We start from the raw sequence: 13,953 nt of genomic DNA, 5'->3' as shown, positions 1-13,953 counted from the left end.
GTTTTTATTCTTGATCACACTCCGCCACCCAAAATGCGAGTGCCTCCGGCCATCAGCGAAAGAAAAACATCCCTCGATATAGTACGTATCAGTAAAATATCAAATTCTAGAGGTGCTGATCAGAAATATAAATTGAATTGTAATGGAAAGGCAATTATGTGCCGTGCAAATCATGTGATGCCGCGCCCTGCCCTAATCGGGATTCTTGAGAAAGATAAGATAACAGCGACAACAATACCGATCACAATACCTGGAAATGTTTGTAATTTTGTAATTAAAACAGTTGTTTTTTCGTTCTATCATGTTTGTTTCTATAAATTTATATTTTTGTGTTCTTCATACTGGTGTGGTCGGTATAATCCCAAAGTACCCTAATTTGTTTAATCCTGTCCATTTATCAAACTTAACCTAAATAGTGCGTTTGACTACGAGTACAAAATTGGTCATGCTATCACAAATAATTTTTAATACTAAACGAAAATATATCAATTTGACGTACCATTGAAAATGTCCATTCTAATGATGTCCAAAGTTATAATTCAGTTCACTTATATTTTATCAATGTGTTTCTTGCCTAATACAATATATCAATTTGACGTACCATTGAAAATGTCCATTCTAATGATGTCCAAAGTTATAATTCAGTTCACTTATATTTTATCAATGTGTTTTCTTGCCTAATACAATATATCAATTTGACGTACCATTGAAAATGTCCATTCTAATGATGTCCAAAGTTATAATTCAGTTCACTTATATTTTTATCAATGTGTTTCTTGCCTAATACAATATATCAATTTGACGTACCATTGAAAATGTCCATTCTAATGATGTCCAAAGTTATAATTCAGTTCACTTATATTTTATCAATGTGTTTCTTGCCTAATACAATATATCAATTTGACGTACCATTGAAAATGTCCATTCTAATGATGTCCAAAGTTATAATTCAGTTCACTTATATTTTATCAATGTGTTTCTTGCCTAATACAATATATCAATTTGACGTACCATTGAAAATGTCCATTCTAATGATGTCCAAAGTTATAATTCAGTTCACTTATATTTTATCAATGTGTTTCTTGCCTAATACAATATATCAATTTGACGTACCATTGAAAATGTCCATTCTAATGATGTCCAAAGTTATAATTCAGTTCACTTATATTTTATCAATGTGTTTCTTGCCTAATACAATATATCAATTTGACGTACCATTGAAAATGTCCATTCTAATGATGTCCAAAGTTATAATTCAGTTCACTTATATTTTATCAATGTGTTTCTTGCCTAATACAATATATCAATTTGACGTACCATTGAAAATGTCCATTCTAATGATGTCCAAAGTTATAATTCAGTTCACTTATATTTTATCAATGTGTTTCTTGCCTAATACAATATATCAATTTGACGTACCATTGAAAATGTCCATTCTAATGATGTCCAAAGTTATAATTCAGTTCACTTATATTTTATCAATGTGTTTCTTGCCTAATACAATATATCAATTTGACGTACCATTGAAAATGTCCATTCTAATGATGTCCAAAGTTATAATTCAGTTCACTTATATTTTATCAATGTGTTTCTTGCCTAATACAATGATACAATGGAATACTGAAGGACCCAACAGAAGGTAATGATACAAATCAACCAATACAACAAAGTAACTTTGTGTTACTATATTACACAATGTCACACGGTTGTACTCTGTTTATTCTGTGATTTTCTCATTGCCTACATGGTTACCCATACAACCAATACAACAAAGTAACTTTGTGTTACTATATTACACAATGTCACACGGTTGTACTCTGTTTATTCTGTGATTTTCTCATTGCCTACATGGTTACCCATACAACCAATACAACAAAGTAACTTTGTGTTACTATATTACACAATGTCACACGGTTGTACTCTGTTTATTCTGTGATTTTCTCATTGCCTACATGGTTACCCATACAACCAATACAACAAAGTAACTTTGTGTTACTATATTACACAATGTCACACGGTTGTACTCTGTTTATTCTGTGATTTTCTCATTGCCTACATGGTTACCCATACAACCAATGTAAAAATGTTATAATTTTATTTTGATCTTTAATTATGAACTTTTGACACCAAAATCATTACGGTTCTTCCTTGAACCAAGAGGACTCATGTACCAAGTTTCAAGTCTGCAGGACCTTTCTATAAAGACTTCTTGCACGGACATGCAGAGAGACGACAAATAGTTTTAGAAGGACCTCACGGATCCTTAATAATACATATGAATACTTCAGATATATATTGAAATGTGTTATTTCGTTTGTTTTTTTACTGTACAAATTATCCATAGTTATATTTATGGGTACTTTTTTTATGTTTTTAAGTATTGCAGGTAAGCTAAAAATTCACTACTTTGGTTCAGTTACATCATAGCTTTAAATAGATATTATTATACAGTGACAATAAAACAGGTTGTAAAAACACTCTGAGCCAGGACAAAGAATTTGTATGCTGTTTTATATTTGGAGTATTTATTAGATACGTTAAATAAGAATTTTATTTGTAATTATTTATAAATTGTCTTAAAAGTGAATTGAACTTCTGTTACAGTGGCTATCAGTTTAATTGTAGCACTGATAAAGGAAGGGTTTGACTCATTGCTAGTGCAGAGAACGAAAACGGAAGTTGAAACAGAACCAGGTTTGGAGAGCAATATACCTACGTTAGTTAAGGAAAATAGCCAAGGAGAGACTACAACAGAACCAGCAAAGGTTGGTTTAACTGCTGTTTTTGTTCAAGATAGTATTTGTTTGACCCTTCCAGGAGTAATGGTATCATAAACATTAACGATGGTGTTGTAGAAAAGTAATGTTTTAAAAATAAAATTGGTTCCCAAAAGTAAATAAGAGTTTTCTGTATATTATAAGAGTTAAAGTCACACAAACATTGATAAATTTAAAGTTCATGTGATTTACAGATCAGTTGAATTGTTTTTATATCAGAAATCTGTATATGAAAGGCCTTAAATCATGGGAAGATACACTGCGGTACAGTACAGTTACAGCATTCAAACTTGTATTCCTATGGTGTTTACGAGATTTACAGATCAGTTGAATTGTTTTTATATCAGAAATCTGTATATGAAAGGCCTTAAATCATGGGAAGATACACTACGGTACAGTACAGTTACAGCATTCAAACTTGTATTCCTCTGGTGTTTACGAGATTTACAGATCAGTTGAATTGTTTTTATATCAGAAATCTGTATATGAAAGGCCTTAAATCATGGGAAGATACACTACGGTACAGTACAGTTACAGCATTCAAACTTGTATTCCTATGGTGTTTACGAGATTTACAGATCAGTTTGAATTGTTTTTATATCAGAAATCTGTATGTGAAAGGCCTTAAATCATGGGAAGATACACTACGGTACAGTACAGTTACAGCATTCAAACTTGTATTCCTCTGGTGTTTACGAGATTTACAGATCAGTTGAATTGTTTTTATATCAGAAATCTGTATATGAAAGGCCTTAAATCATGGGAAGATACACTACGGTACAGTACAGTTACAGCATTCAAACTTGTATTCCTATGGTGTTTACGAGATTTACAGATCAGTTGAATTGTTTTTATATCAGAAATCTGTATGTGAAAGGCCTTAAATCATGGGAAGATACACTACGGTACAGTACAGTTACAGCATTCAAACTTGTATTCCTCTGGTGTTTACGAGATTTACAGATCAGTTGAATTGTTTTTATATCAGAAATCTGTATATGAAAGGCCTTAAATCATGGGAAGATACACTACGGTACAGTACAGTTACAGCATTCAAACTTGTATTCCTCTGGTGTTTACGAGATTTACAGATCAGTTGAATTGTTTTTTATATCAGAAATCTGTATATGAAAGGCCTTAAATCATGGGAAGATACACTACGGTAAAGTACAGTTACAGCATTCAAACTTGTATTCCTATGGTGTTCACGAGATTTCATGTAGCTTTGCTTTTGCGTTTCCTTGTTTGACATGTAGAAGCCAGAAGTGGATGGATACCTCCAGTTACAAAAGCACCAGTTCAGGCTACTGACATTCTGTTTGTAAGAGGGAGAATTTTACTTTCTGAAGTGCCTTGATCTGTCACTGAAACATAACAGGTCCAGGTTCAACCTTTCAAAGTATTACGAAAACTTAGTTATTTAGTGGTAAAATTTGGACAAGAAGAATGTCTCTGTTATATTTTAATAGTTGCAATCATTCTGCTGCATCCAGGCGGGTTAATTGGTATCAAAATAAAAGAAGTTTCAATTCATTAAGGTGATATTAATACGAAAAAACCTTCATTGACTCATGCTGTGTCAGTGTGGCAGATCCAGTTCACATAACTATATAGCTGAAATGTTCACACAACAGGTCTAGGACTAAATAAGTAAGGTAAAAAATTAATGTGTTTGATGAAATTTTTTTTTTTTTCCCCCTCTTTTTGCCTGTTGGCTGGCCTTTATAAATATTGTTATGCTCAAATTATCAGCTTGTCATTTGGTATTGGAACAAAATAACAGATTTTGTAAACAGTGTTGGGTGTTTTTAGTAAACCACAGATGGAGGTTGTATTTAAAGTTTTCTGCTGACTCTCCCAATATTTAGAAAATTGGTAAAATACAAAAGAAAAATTATGTACATAAAATCATATCTATGTGTTTTCTCTTAATATGTAATCAAACTTTTATAAGATAAATTGAAGTGCTCTAGTTAAGAAGCTTATAGCCTTTGATTAATTTGTTGTGCTCCAATATGTAGTTTTAAAGTTCTGAGCTAACTAATTTTGTGAAAAGTGTTTAAAAAAATAGTAAAAATATTAATTGTAAAGAAACTTAAAGTGGAACTCATCCTAGAGAATTTGATATGAAATATTTTCATTATAAAAAAAGTTGAGGAGGATGAGGAGTGCGTTTATATACATTAAGTGTTTAATATGTAAAGAAAGACAATTTAATACTTTTTAATGTAATTTGTTATTCTTTAAAAGTGTAGAATTTTTTATATACCTAAAATTTTATTTTGCAGTTGTTTCTATATTTAAAAAAATAATTGAGGTTATAAAATGTACACAAGGCAAGTAATTCAATGTGAATAATTTAAGAACTTGTGTGAGAAAATAAACATAGATAAGTAATCACATGTAGGCACCATATAACACATTCTGATTCAAATTAAAATTCCCAGATACAAACTAATATAAATCTCCTTCAAAGGTACGTAACATTGAATGTTAAAAAATACTCTTCATTATGAATGATTTTGGTCTGTAATTTTGATATAATAATTTTTTATGATTTGAGGATAGAATATGAAATCTATTTATTACAGACTTGCAGTGTGTATGAGGCATGTTTTTTACATAAGGTCCGTTTTGTTGTTGACAGTAGTAGTTCACGCAAATACCGCAACGAGTGTGTGTACCGGCATGCCTCGGGATCAACTGGGCTCAGTTTCAGCTCTGTAGTTAACTTGTATGGTTCTGTTCTGTGCTTTCAAAACGTTTAAGACTATCAACTCGCTTACCGTGTGTGAGTTTTACTTAGTGATACGGTTTTGTCGCCAAGGAAACCTGCCTGCTGCAAAAAATTCAAAGATGGCCGTGATAACGTCCATGATGAGGATCGCTCCAGTTGCCCTTCTTTGTTACAGACGATTTGGTAGTGTCAATTGATGCGAGGATTCGTGTGTGAAGAACACACTTGACAATAACAGGTCTCACAAATTTCCTAACGTGACAAGATCAGTGCTTTACAACATTGTTTCTGAACACCTAAAGTTTAGGAAACTGTGCTCCCGTTTGGTCCCAAAACTCCTAACAGAGGATCACAAAAAACCAAAGATTTGAGTGTGTGATGAAGTTCTTGACTCGTTATCACAAAGAAGGTGAAGGCTTCTTGAGTCAGATTGTAACTGGAGACGAAACATGGGTTTCTTGTATCACGCTTGAATCGAAGCAACAGAGCATGGAATGGAGACACACACACACTCGCCTGTAAAGGTCTCTCCCTCTCCCAGTGCAAAATCATGATGTCAGTGTTTTGAGATAGGCTCAGTGTTTTATTGGTCGATGTCATGCAACGAGGAACCATTATCAATGCAGAAGCATACTGCAAACGCAGATTGATTCTAAACAAGAGACGCGACATGCTGATAAAGGGAATTGTCCTTCTCCATAACAAAGCAGACCTCACACTGCATGTCAGAACCGGTGGTTTATTGGACAGTTTTGGCTGGGAAGGTTTTTGACCACCCACCCTACAGTCCTGATCTTGCACCGAGTGATTACCATCTGTTCCTCCACCTCAAACAACACCTCAGTGGCAACCTTTACAATGATGATGATAACATGAAAGTGGCAGTGAACTCTTGGTTATCAGAGCAGGCGGCAAGTTTTTATGAAGAGGGTATTTTAAAATTGGCTGAGAGGTATGATAAGTGTTTGAACAAACTTAGTAACTATGTCAAAAAATAGAGTGAAGTATGTACTTTCTGAAAATAAATTTACTATTTTGAAATAACCTTTCCGTTGTGTACTTGTGTTCAAATGGACTTTACTTAAAAAATAAGCCTCATACAAAACTCCTACATGACAAACCTAACCTTTACGTAACAAATTTATTACGTCTCCAACCTGTTGTACACAGTTGAACAAAAACGCACAGATTGTAACGACTAGAAGCATTTCTCAGTATGAAAACATGTGCTTCCCGCTCTCCAGAGATAACGGTTTTTATCACCAATATAGTTTTCCGTTCTAGTTAGCAGTTTGTGTGTTTTTTATCTCGGCAATGTTTCTCGTGACTGTTTAAATGGACCAAACCTTGAGGATCTATTGGGTTGGAATTAAAATTTAGGTGCCTCTCTTAGTATATTGACATTTGGTCACGCCTCCCCTCTACCATCATCACCTTATATGTGGTCTACACAAGTTTTTACAATTTCAATTTGTAGCTTAAGGTATAGGTTACACTTGCATGTTTAAAAAAATTAATATTCAATACATTTTCTATGACACATTTGATATTACCTCAGTTACCATTTTGAACACACAGTCTTTACCTACACTTATTGTCGCTAGTAAGTTTTTAAAAATAATTCAATGAAGCAAAGAACTAAAAAAAATAAATTTTATGAAATCTAGAAAAAGGTAGTTAATGACACCTATTAACACAGTTACTACAATTATTATATCAGTCACTTTGTAATTTTGTAAGGTTGTTAGTAGTGTTTGCTTTTTACAATTTTTTGTAAACATCTGGTTGTAACGATAACATACGTTCCAGGTAACTTTTGTTCAACAGTTATGTTTAGATAACCCATTGTGTTAGATAACATCTAGACTCATAGGGATTCACACTTTGTTAAATTATTAAAAGCGAGGTATGGCTGTTTTGTTTTAACATTGTGTTTCAGTATAGTTCTCAAAATTGCGTTGATAAAACTATTAATTCCAGATGGATCTCCAGAGCAAGGTCTAAATGTCAATTTAGTTGAGATACAAGTTGTTGGACACAGTGCTAAGTACAAATTAGACATTGCTAAGACATTAGACACTCCCTCTAAATCATATTTGGTTTACTTTTAATCTGTTTTTGATACTTTTTGGGTAGATATAGACCCTAAAGTTAGAAAATTATTTTTTTAAACAGTATTAGTTAAGTTTTTAAGATATTTATTGCATAGCAGAATTCAGTTTTAGAAACTCGTAGTTAATTAGTACTGAATGCACATAACATCATCTAATAAATTTGGTTAAAAAAAATGTTCTGATGTAATGTATTCTTTCTTGAACATTTTTGTTTCTTATATATATATTGTATCTTCTACCGTAATGGATACATCAACTGTGGAAAATGCTCAAAAGCAATATCAATGTGGTTTTTGTTGTGTTCCAGAAACCGGCAGTGGAGGAGATTCAGTCTCAACACTTTGAGATGGAATATGAGATAAACGATTTGCCACTCAATGTTAGGACCCATATTATGTTAAGGGGAGTCGTGGAGAACAGAGTCACTTCTGCTTCGGGTAAGTGGTCAATCTTTGATATACAAACCACATCGACTTTATTTCTAGCTCAATGTTAGGATCCATATTTTGTTAAGGGGAGTCATAGGGAACAGAGTCATGTCTGCTTCAGGTAAGTGGTCAATCATTGATATACAAACCACATCGACTTTATTTCTAGCTCAATGTTAGGATCCATATTTTGTTAAGGGGAGGTCGTAGGGAACAGAGTCATGTCTGCTTTGGGTAATTGGTCAATCTTTGATATACAAACCACATCGACTTTATTTCAAGCTCAGTGTTAGGATCCATATTTTGTTAAGGGGAGTCGTAGGGAACAGAGTCATGTCTGCTTCAGGTAAGTGGTCAATCTTTGATGTATACAAACCACATCGACTTTATTTCAAGCTCAGTGTTAGGATCCCATATTTTGTTAAGGGGAGTCGTAGGGAACAGAGTCATGTCTGCTTTGGGTAATTGGTCAATCTTTGATATACAAACCACATCGACTTTATTTCAAGCTCAATGTTAGGATCCATATTTTGTTAAGGGGAGTCGTAGGGAACAGAGTCATGTCTGCTTTGGGTAAGTGGTCAATCTTTGATATACTAACCACATTGACTTTATTTCTAGATCAGTGTTAGGATCCATATTTTGTTAAGGGGAGTCGTAGGGAACAGAGTCATGTCTGCTTTGGGTAAGTGGTCAATCTTTGATATAACAAACCACATCGACTTTATTTCTAGCTCAATGTTAGGATCCATATTTTGTTAAGGGGAGTCGTAGGGAACAGAGTCACGTCTGCATCGGGTAAGTGGTTAATCTTTGATATACAAACCACATCGACATTATTTCTAGCTCAATGTTAGGATCCATATTTTGTTAAGGGGAGTCGTAGGGAACAGAGTCATGTCTGCTTTGGGTAATTGGTCAATCTTTGATGTATACAAACCACATCGACTTTATTTCAAGCTCAGTGTTAGGATCCATATTTTGTTAAGGGGAGTCGTAGAGAACAGAGTCATGTCTGCTTCAGGTAAGTGGTCAATCATTGATATACAAACCACATCGACTTTATTTCTAGCTCAATGTTAGGATCCATATTTTGTTAAGGGGAGTCGTAGGGAACAGAGTCATGTCTGCTTCAGGTAAGTGGTCAATCATTGATATACAAACCACATCGACTTTATTTCTAGCTCAATGTTAGGATCCATATTTTGTTAAGGGGAGTCCGTAGGGAACAGAGTCATGTCTGCTTTGGGTAATTGGTCAATCTTTGATGTATACAAACCACATCGACTTTATTTCAAGCTCAGTGTTAGGATCCATATTTTGTTAAGGGGAGTCGTAGAGAACAGAGTCATGTCTGCTCCAGGTAAGTGGTCAATCATTGATATACAAACCACATCGACTTTATTTCTAGCTCAATGTTAGGATCCATATTTTGTTAAGGGGAGTTGTAGGGAACAGAGTCATGTCTGCTTTGGGTAATTGGTCAATCTTTGATATATACAAACCACATCGACTTTACTTCAAGCTCAGTGTTAGGATCCATATTTTGTTATGGGGAGTCGTAGAGAACAGAGTCATGTCTGCTTCGGGTAAGTGGTCAATCATTGATATACAAACCACATCGACTTTATTTCAAGCTCAGTGTTAGGATCCATATTTTGTTAAGGGGAGTCGTAGGGAACAGAATCACGTCTCCTTTGGGTAATTGGTCAATCTTTGATATATACAAATCACATCGACTTTATTTCTAGCTCAGTGTTAGGATCCATATTTTGTTTAAGGAGAGTCGTAGGGAACAGAGTCACGTTTCTTTTGGGTAATTGGTCAATCTTTGATGTATACAAACCACATCGACTTTATTTCAAGCTCAGTGTTAGGATCCATATTTTGTTAAGGGGAGTCGTAGAGAACAGAGTCATGTCTGCTCCAGGTAAGTGGTCAATCATTGATATACAAACCACATCGACTTTATTTCTAGCTCAATGTTAGGATCCATATTTTGTTAAGGGGAGTTGTAGGGAACAGAGTCATGTCAGCTTTGGGTAATTGGTCAATCTTTGATGTATACAAACCACATCGACTTTATTTCAAGCTCAGTGTTAGGATCCATATTTTGTTTATGGGGAGTCGTAGAGAACAGAGTCATGTCTGCTTCGGGTAAGTGGTCAATCTTTGATTGCATATACAAACCACATCGACTTTATTTCAAGCTCAGTGTTAGGATCCATATTTTGTTAAGGGGAGTCGTAGGGAACAGAATCACGTCTCCTTTGGGTAATTGGTCAATCTTTGATATATACAAATCACATCGACTTTATTTCTAGCTCAGTGTTAGGATCCATATTTTGTTAAGGGGAGTCGTAGGGAACAGAATCACGTCTCCTTTGGGTAATTGGTCAATCTTTGATATACAAACCACATCGACTTTATTTCAAGCTCAGTGTTAGGATCCATATTTTGTTAAGGGGAGTCGTAGAGAACAGAATCACGTCTCCTTTGGGTAATTGGTCAATCTTTGATATACAAATCACATCAACTTTATTTCTAGCTCAGTGTTAGGATCCATATTTTGTTAAGGAGAGTCGTAGGGAACAGAATCACGTTTGCTTTTGGGTAATTGGTCAATCTTTGATATACAAACCACATCGACTTTATTTCTAGCTCAGTGTTAGGATCCATATTTTGTTAAGGGGAGTCGTAGGGAACAGAATCACGTCTCCTTTGGGTAATTGGTCAATCTTTGATATACAAATCACATCAACTTTATTTCTAGCTCAGTGTTAGGATCCATATTTTGTTAAGAGGATTTGTGGAGAACTGAATCACGCCGCTTCGGGTAAATGTTTTATCTTAAAAATACAAATCAGATTAATTTTACTTCTAGCTCAGTGTTCATTCTAGTTCACATAGAAGAAAATAGTATATTGTAAATTTTATTGTAGTACACCTGAAAGTACTTTTTGGTTGTATGAAATATTATGTAGCAAAAGTATTCATATATTCCACAGGGATTCAGATTAAATTTAAGTTTTGTTGTATCATGTTCTTTCATTATGTTATGCGCCACTTATTCCAACAGGCAATCATTGCAGTAAACTAGACCAATCAACCAGCCCTTTTTACCCTCTAAACCTATAATGTTTCACTTCACCTACTCCAAAAGTCGTACTTCACAGTAAACTATCCGTTTCCAACCACCTTGTTTCATCCGATGATGTCATGCCTCACCCACTCCAGAAGGTATAGTTTTTAAAAAACTAGACCAATCAACCAGCCCTTTTTACCGCTTTACAATTGTGTAATGGGATTGCAGGTGCCAGTGTCAGGACTGAGGGTTCCTATGTGGTGCCACAGAACAAGAAATATTCCAAAACAGAAACCATTATTTTGGTGTTTTTATGTATTTATATAAGGTTAAATGTTACAATTGTTTAATGGGATTGCAGGTGCCAGTGTCAGGACTGAGGGTTCCTATGTGGTGCCACAGAACAAGAAATATTCCAAACAGAAACCATTATTTTGGTGTTTTATGTATTTATATAAGGTTAAATGTTTTTACAATTGTGTAATGGGATTGCAGGTGCCAGTGTCAGGACTGAGGGTTCCTATGTGGTGCCACAGAACAAGAAATATTCCAAACAAAACCATTATTTTGGTGTTTTATGTATTTATATAAGGTTTAAATGTTACAATTGTGTAATGGGATTGCAGGTGCCAGTGTCAGGACTGAGGGTTTCCTATGTGGTGCCACAGAACAAGAAATATTCCAAACAAACCATTATTTTGGTGTTTTATGTATTTATATAAGGTTAAATGTTACAATTGTGTAATGGGATTGCAGGTGCCAGTGTCAGGACTGAGGGTTCCTATGTGGTGCCACAGAACAAGAAATATTCCAAACAAACCATTATTTTGGCGTTTTTATGTATTTATATAAGGTTAAATGTTACAATTGGGTAATGGGATTGCAGGTGCCAGTGTCAGGACTGAGGGTTCCTATGTGGTGCCACAGAACAAGAAATATTCCAAACAAACCATTATTTTGGTGTTTTATGTATTTATATAAGGTTAAAATGTTTACAATTGTGTAATGGGATTGCAGGGTGCCAGTGTCAGGACTGAGGGTTCCTATGTGGTGCCACAGAACAAGAAATATTCCAAACAGAAACCATTATTTTGGTGTTTTATGTATTTATATAAGGTTAAATGTTACAATTGTGTAATGGGATTGCAGGTGCCAGTGTCAGGACTGAGGGTTCCTATGTGGTGCCACAGAACAAGAAATATTCCAAACAAACCATTATTTTGGCGTTTTATGTATTTATATAAGGTTAAATGTTACAATTGGGTAATGGGATTGCAGGTGCCAGTGTCAGGACTGAGGGTTCGTATGTGCTGCCACAGAACAAGAAATATTCCAAACAAACCATTATTTTGGTGTTTTATGTATTTATATAAGGTTAAATGTTTACAATCGTGTAATGGGATTGCACGTGCCAGTGTCAGGACTGAGGGTTCCTATGTGGTGCCACAGAACAAGAAATATTCCAAACAGAAACCATTATTTTGTTGTTTTATGTATTTATATAAGGTTAAATGTTACAATTGGGTAATGGGATTGCAGGTGCCAGTGTCAGGACTGAGGGTTCCTATGTGGTGCCACAGAACAAGAAATATTCCAAACAAACCATTATTTTGGCGTTTTATGTATTTATATAAGGGTAAATGTTACAATTGGGTAATGGGATTGCAGGTGCCAGTGTCAGGACTGAGGGTTCCTATGTGGTGCCACAGAACAAGAAATATTCCAAACAAACCATTATTTTGGTTTTTTATGTATTTATATAAGGTTAAATGTTACAATTGTGTAATGGGATTGCAGGTGCCAGTGTCAGGACTGAGGGTTCCTATGTGGTGCCACAGAACAAGAAATATTCCAAACAGAAACCATTATTTTGGTGTTTTATGTATTTATATAAGGGTAAATGTTACAATTGTGTAATGGGATTGCAGGTGCCAGTGTCAGGACTGAGGGTTCCTATGTGGTGCCACAGAACAAGAAATATTCCAAACAGAAACCATTATTTTGGTGTTTTATGTATTTATATAAGGTTAAATGTTACAATTGTGTAATGGGATTGGCAGGTGCCAGTGTCAGGACTGAGGGTTCCTATGTGGTGCCACAGAACAAGAAATATTCCAAACAGAAACCATTATTTTGGTGTTTTATGTATTTATATAAGGTTAAATGTTACAATTGTGTAATGGGATTGCAGCAGGTGCCAGTGTCAGGACTGAGGGTTCCTATGTGGTGCCACAGAACAAGAAATATTCCAAACAGAAACCATTATTTTGGTGTTTTATGTATTTATATAAGGTTAAATGTTACAATTGTGTAATGGGATTGCAGGTGCCAGTGTCAGGACTGAGGGTTCCTATGTTGGTGCCACAGAACAAGAAATATTCCAAACAAACCATTATTTTGGTGTGTTTTATGTATTTATATAAGGTTAAATGTTTACAATTGTGTAATGGGATTGCAGGTGCCAGTGTCAGGACTGAGGGTTCCTATGTGGTGCCACAGAACAAGAAATATTCCAAACAGAAACCATTTATTTTGGTGTTTTATGTATTTATATAAGGTTTAAATGTTACAATTGTGTAATGGGATTTGCAGGTGCCAGTGTCAGGACTGAGGGTTCCTATGTGGTGCCACAGAACAAGAAATATTCCAAACAGAAAACATTATTTTGGTGTTTTATGTATTTATATAAGGTTAAAATGTTACAATTGTGTAATGGGATTGCAGGTGCCAGTGTCAGGACTGAGGGTTCCTATGTGGTGCCACAGAACAAGAAATATTCCAAACAGAAACCATTATTTTGGTGTTTTATTGT

The 13,953-nt window shown here is 34.8% G+C and overlaps 1 protein-coding gene across 1 annotated transcript in view; it reads left to right on the top strand.

Moving 5' to 3' along the window:
- LOC124373210 overlaps positions 1-13,541 on the top strand; it is a gene marked incomplete at both ends in the record, with an annotated part of 29,214 nt that extends 15,673 nt beyond the window's left edge. Inside the window, 4 exons of the mRNA XM_046831608.1 lie at positions 2,605-2,765; positions 7,936-8,065; positions 11,370-11,446; positions 13,467-13,541. Coding sequence (XP_046687564.1) covers positions 2,605-2,765; positions 7,936-8,065; positions 11,370-11,446; positions 13,467-13,541 — 443 coding nt within the window. The remainder of the gene's footprint in view (positions 1-2,604; positions 2,766-7,935; positions 8,066-11,369; positions 11,447-13,466) is intronic.
- Positions 13,542-13,953: the final 412 nt, after the last annotated feature.

The sequence above is a fragment of the Homalodisca vitripennis genome, unplaced genomic scaffold (genome assembly GCF_021130785.1).
Source record: "Homalodisca vitripennis isolate AUS2020 unplaced genomic scaffold, UT_GWSS_2.1 ScUCBcl_5074;HRSCAF=11621, whole genome shotgun sequence".
Lineage (NCBI taxonomy): Eukaryota > Metazoa > Arthropoda > Insecta > Hemiptera > Cicadellidae > Homalodisca > Homalodisca vitripennis.
This window is presented reverse-complemented; position numbering and strand designations above follow the sequence as displayed.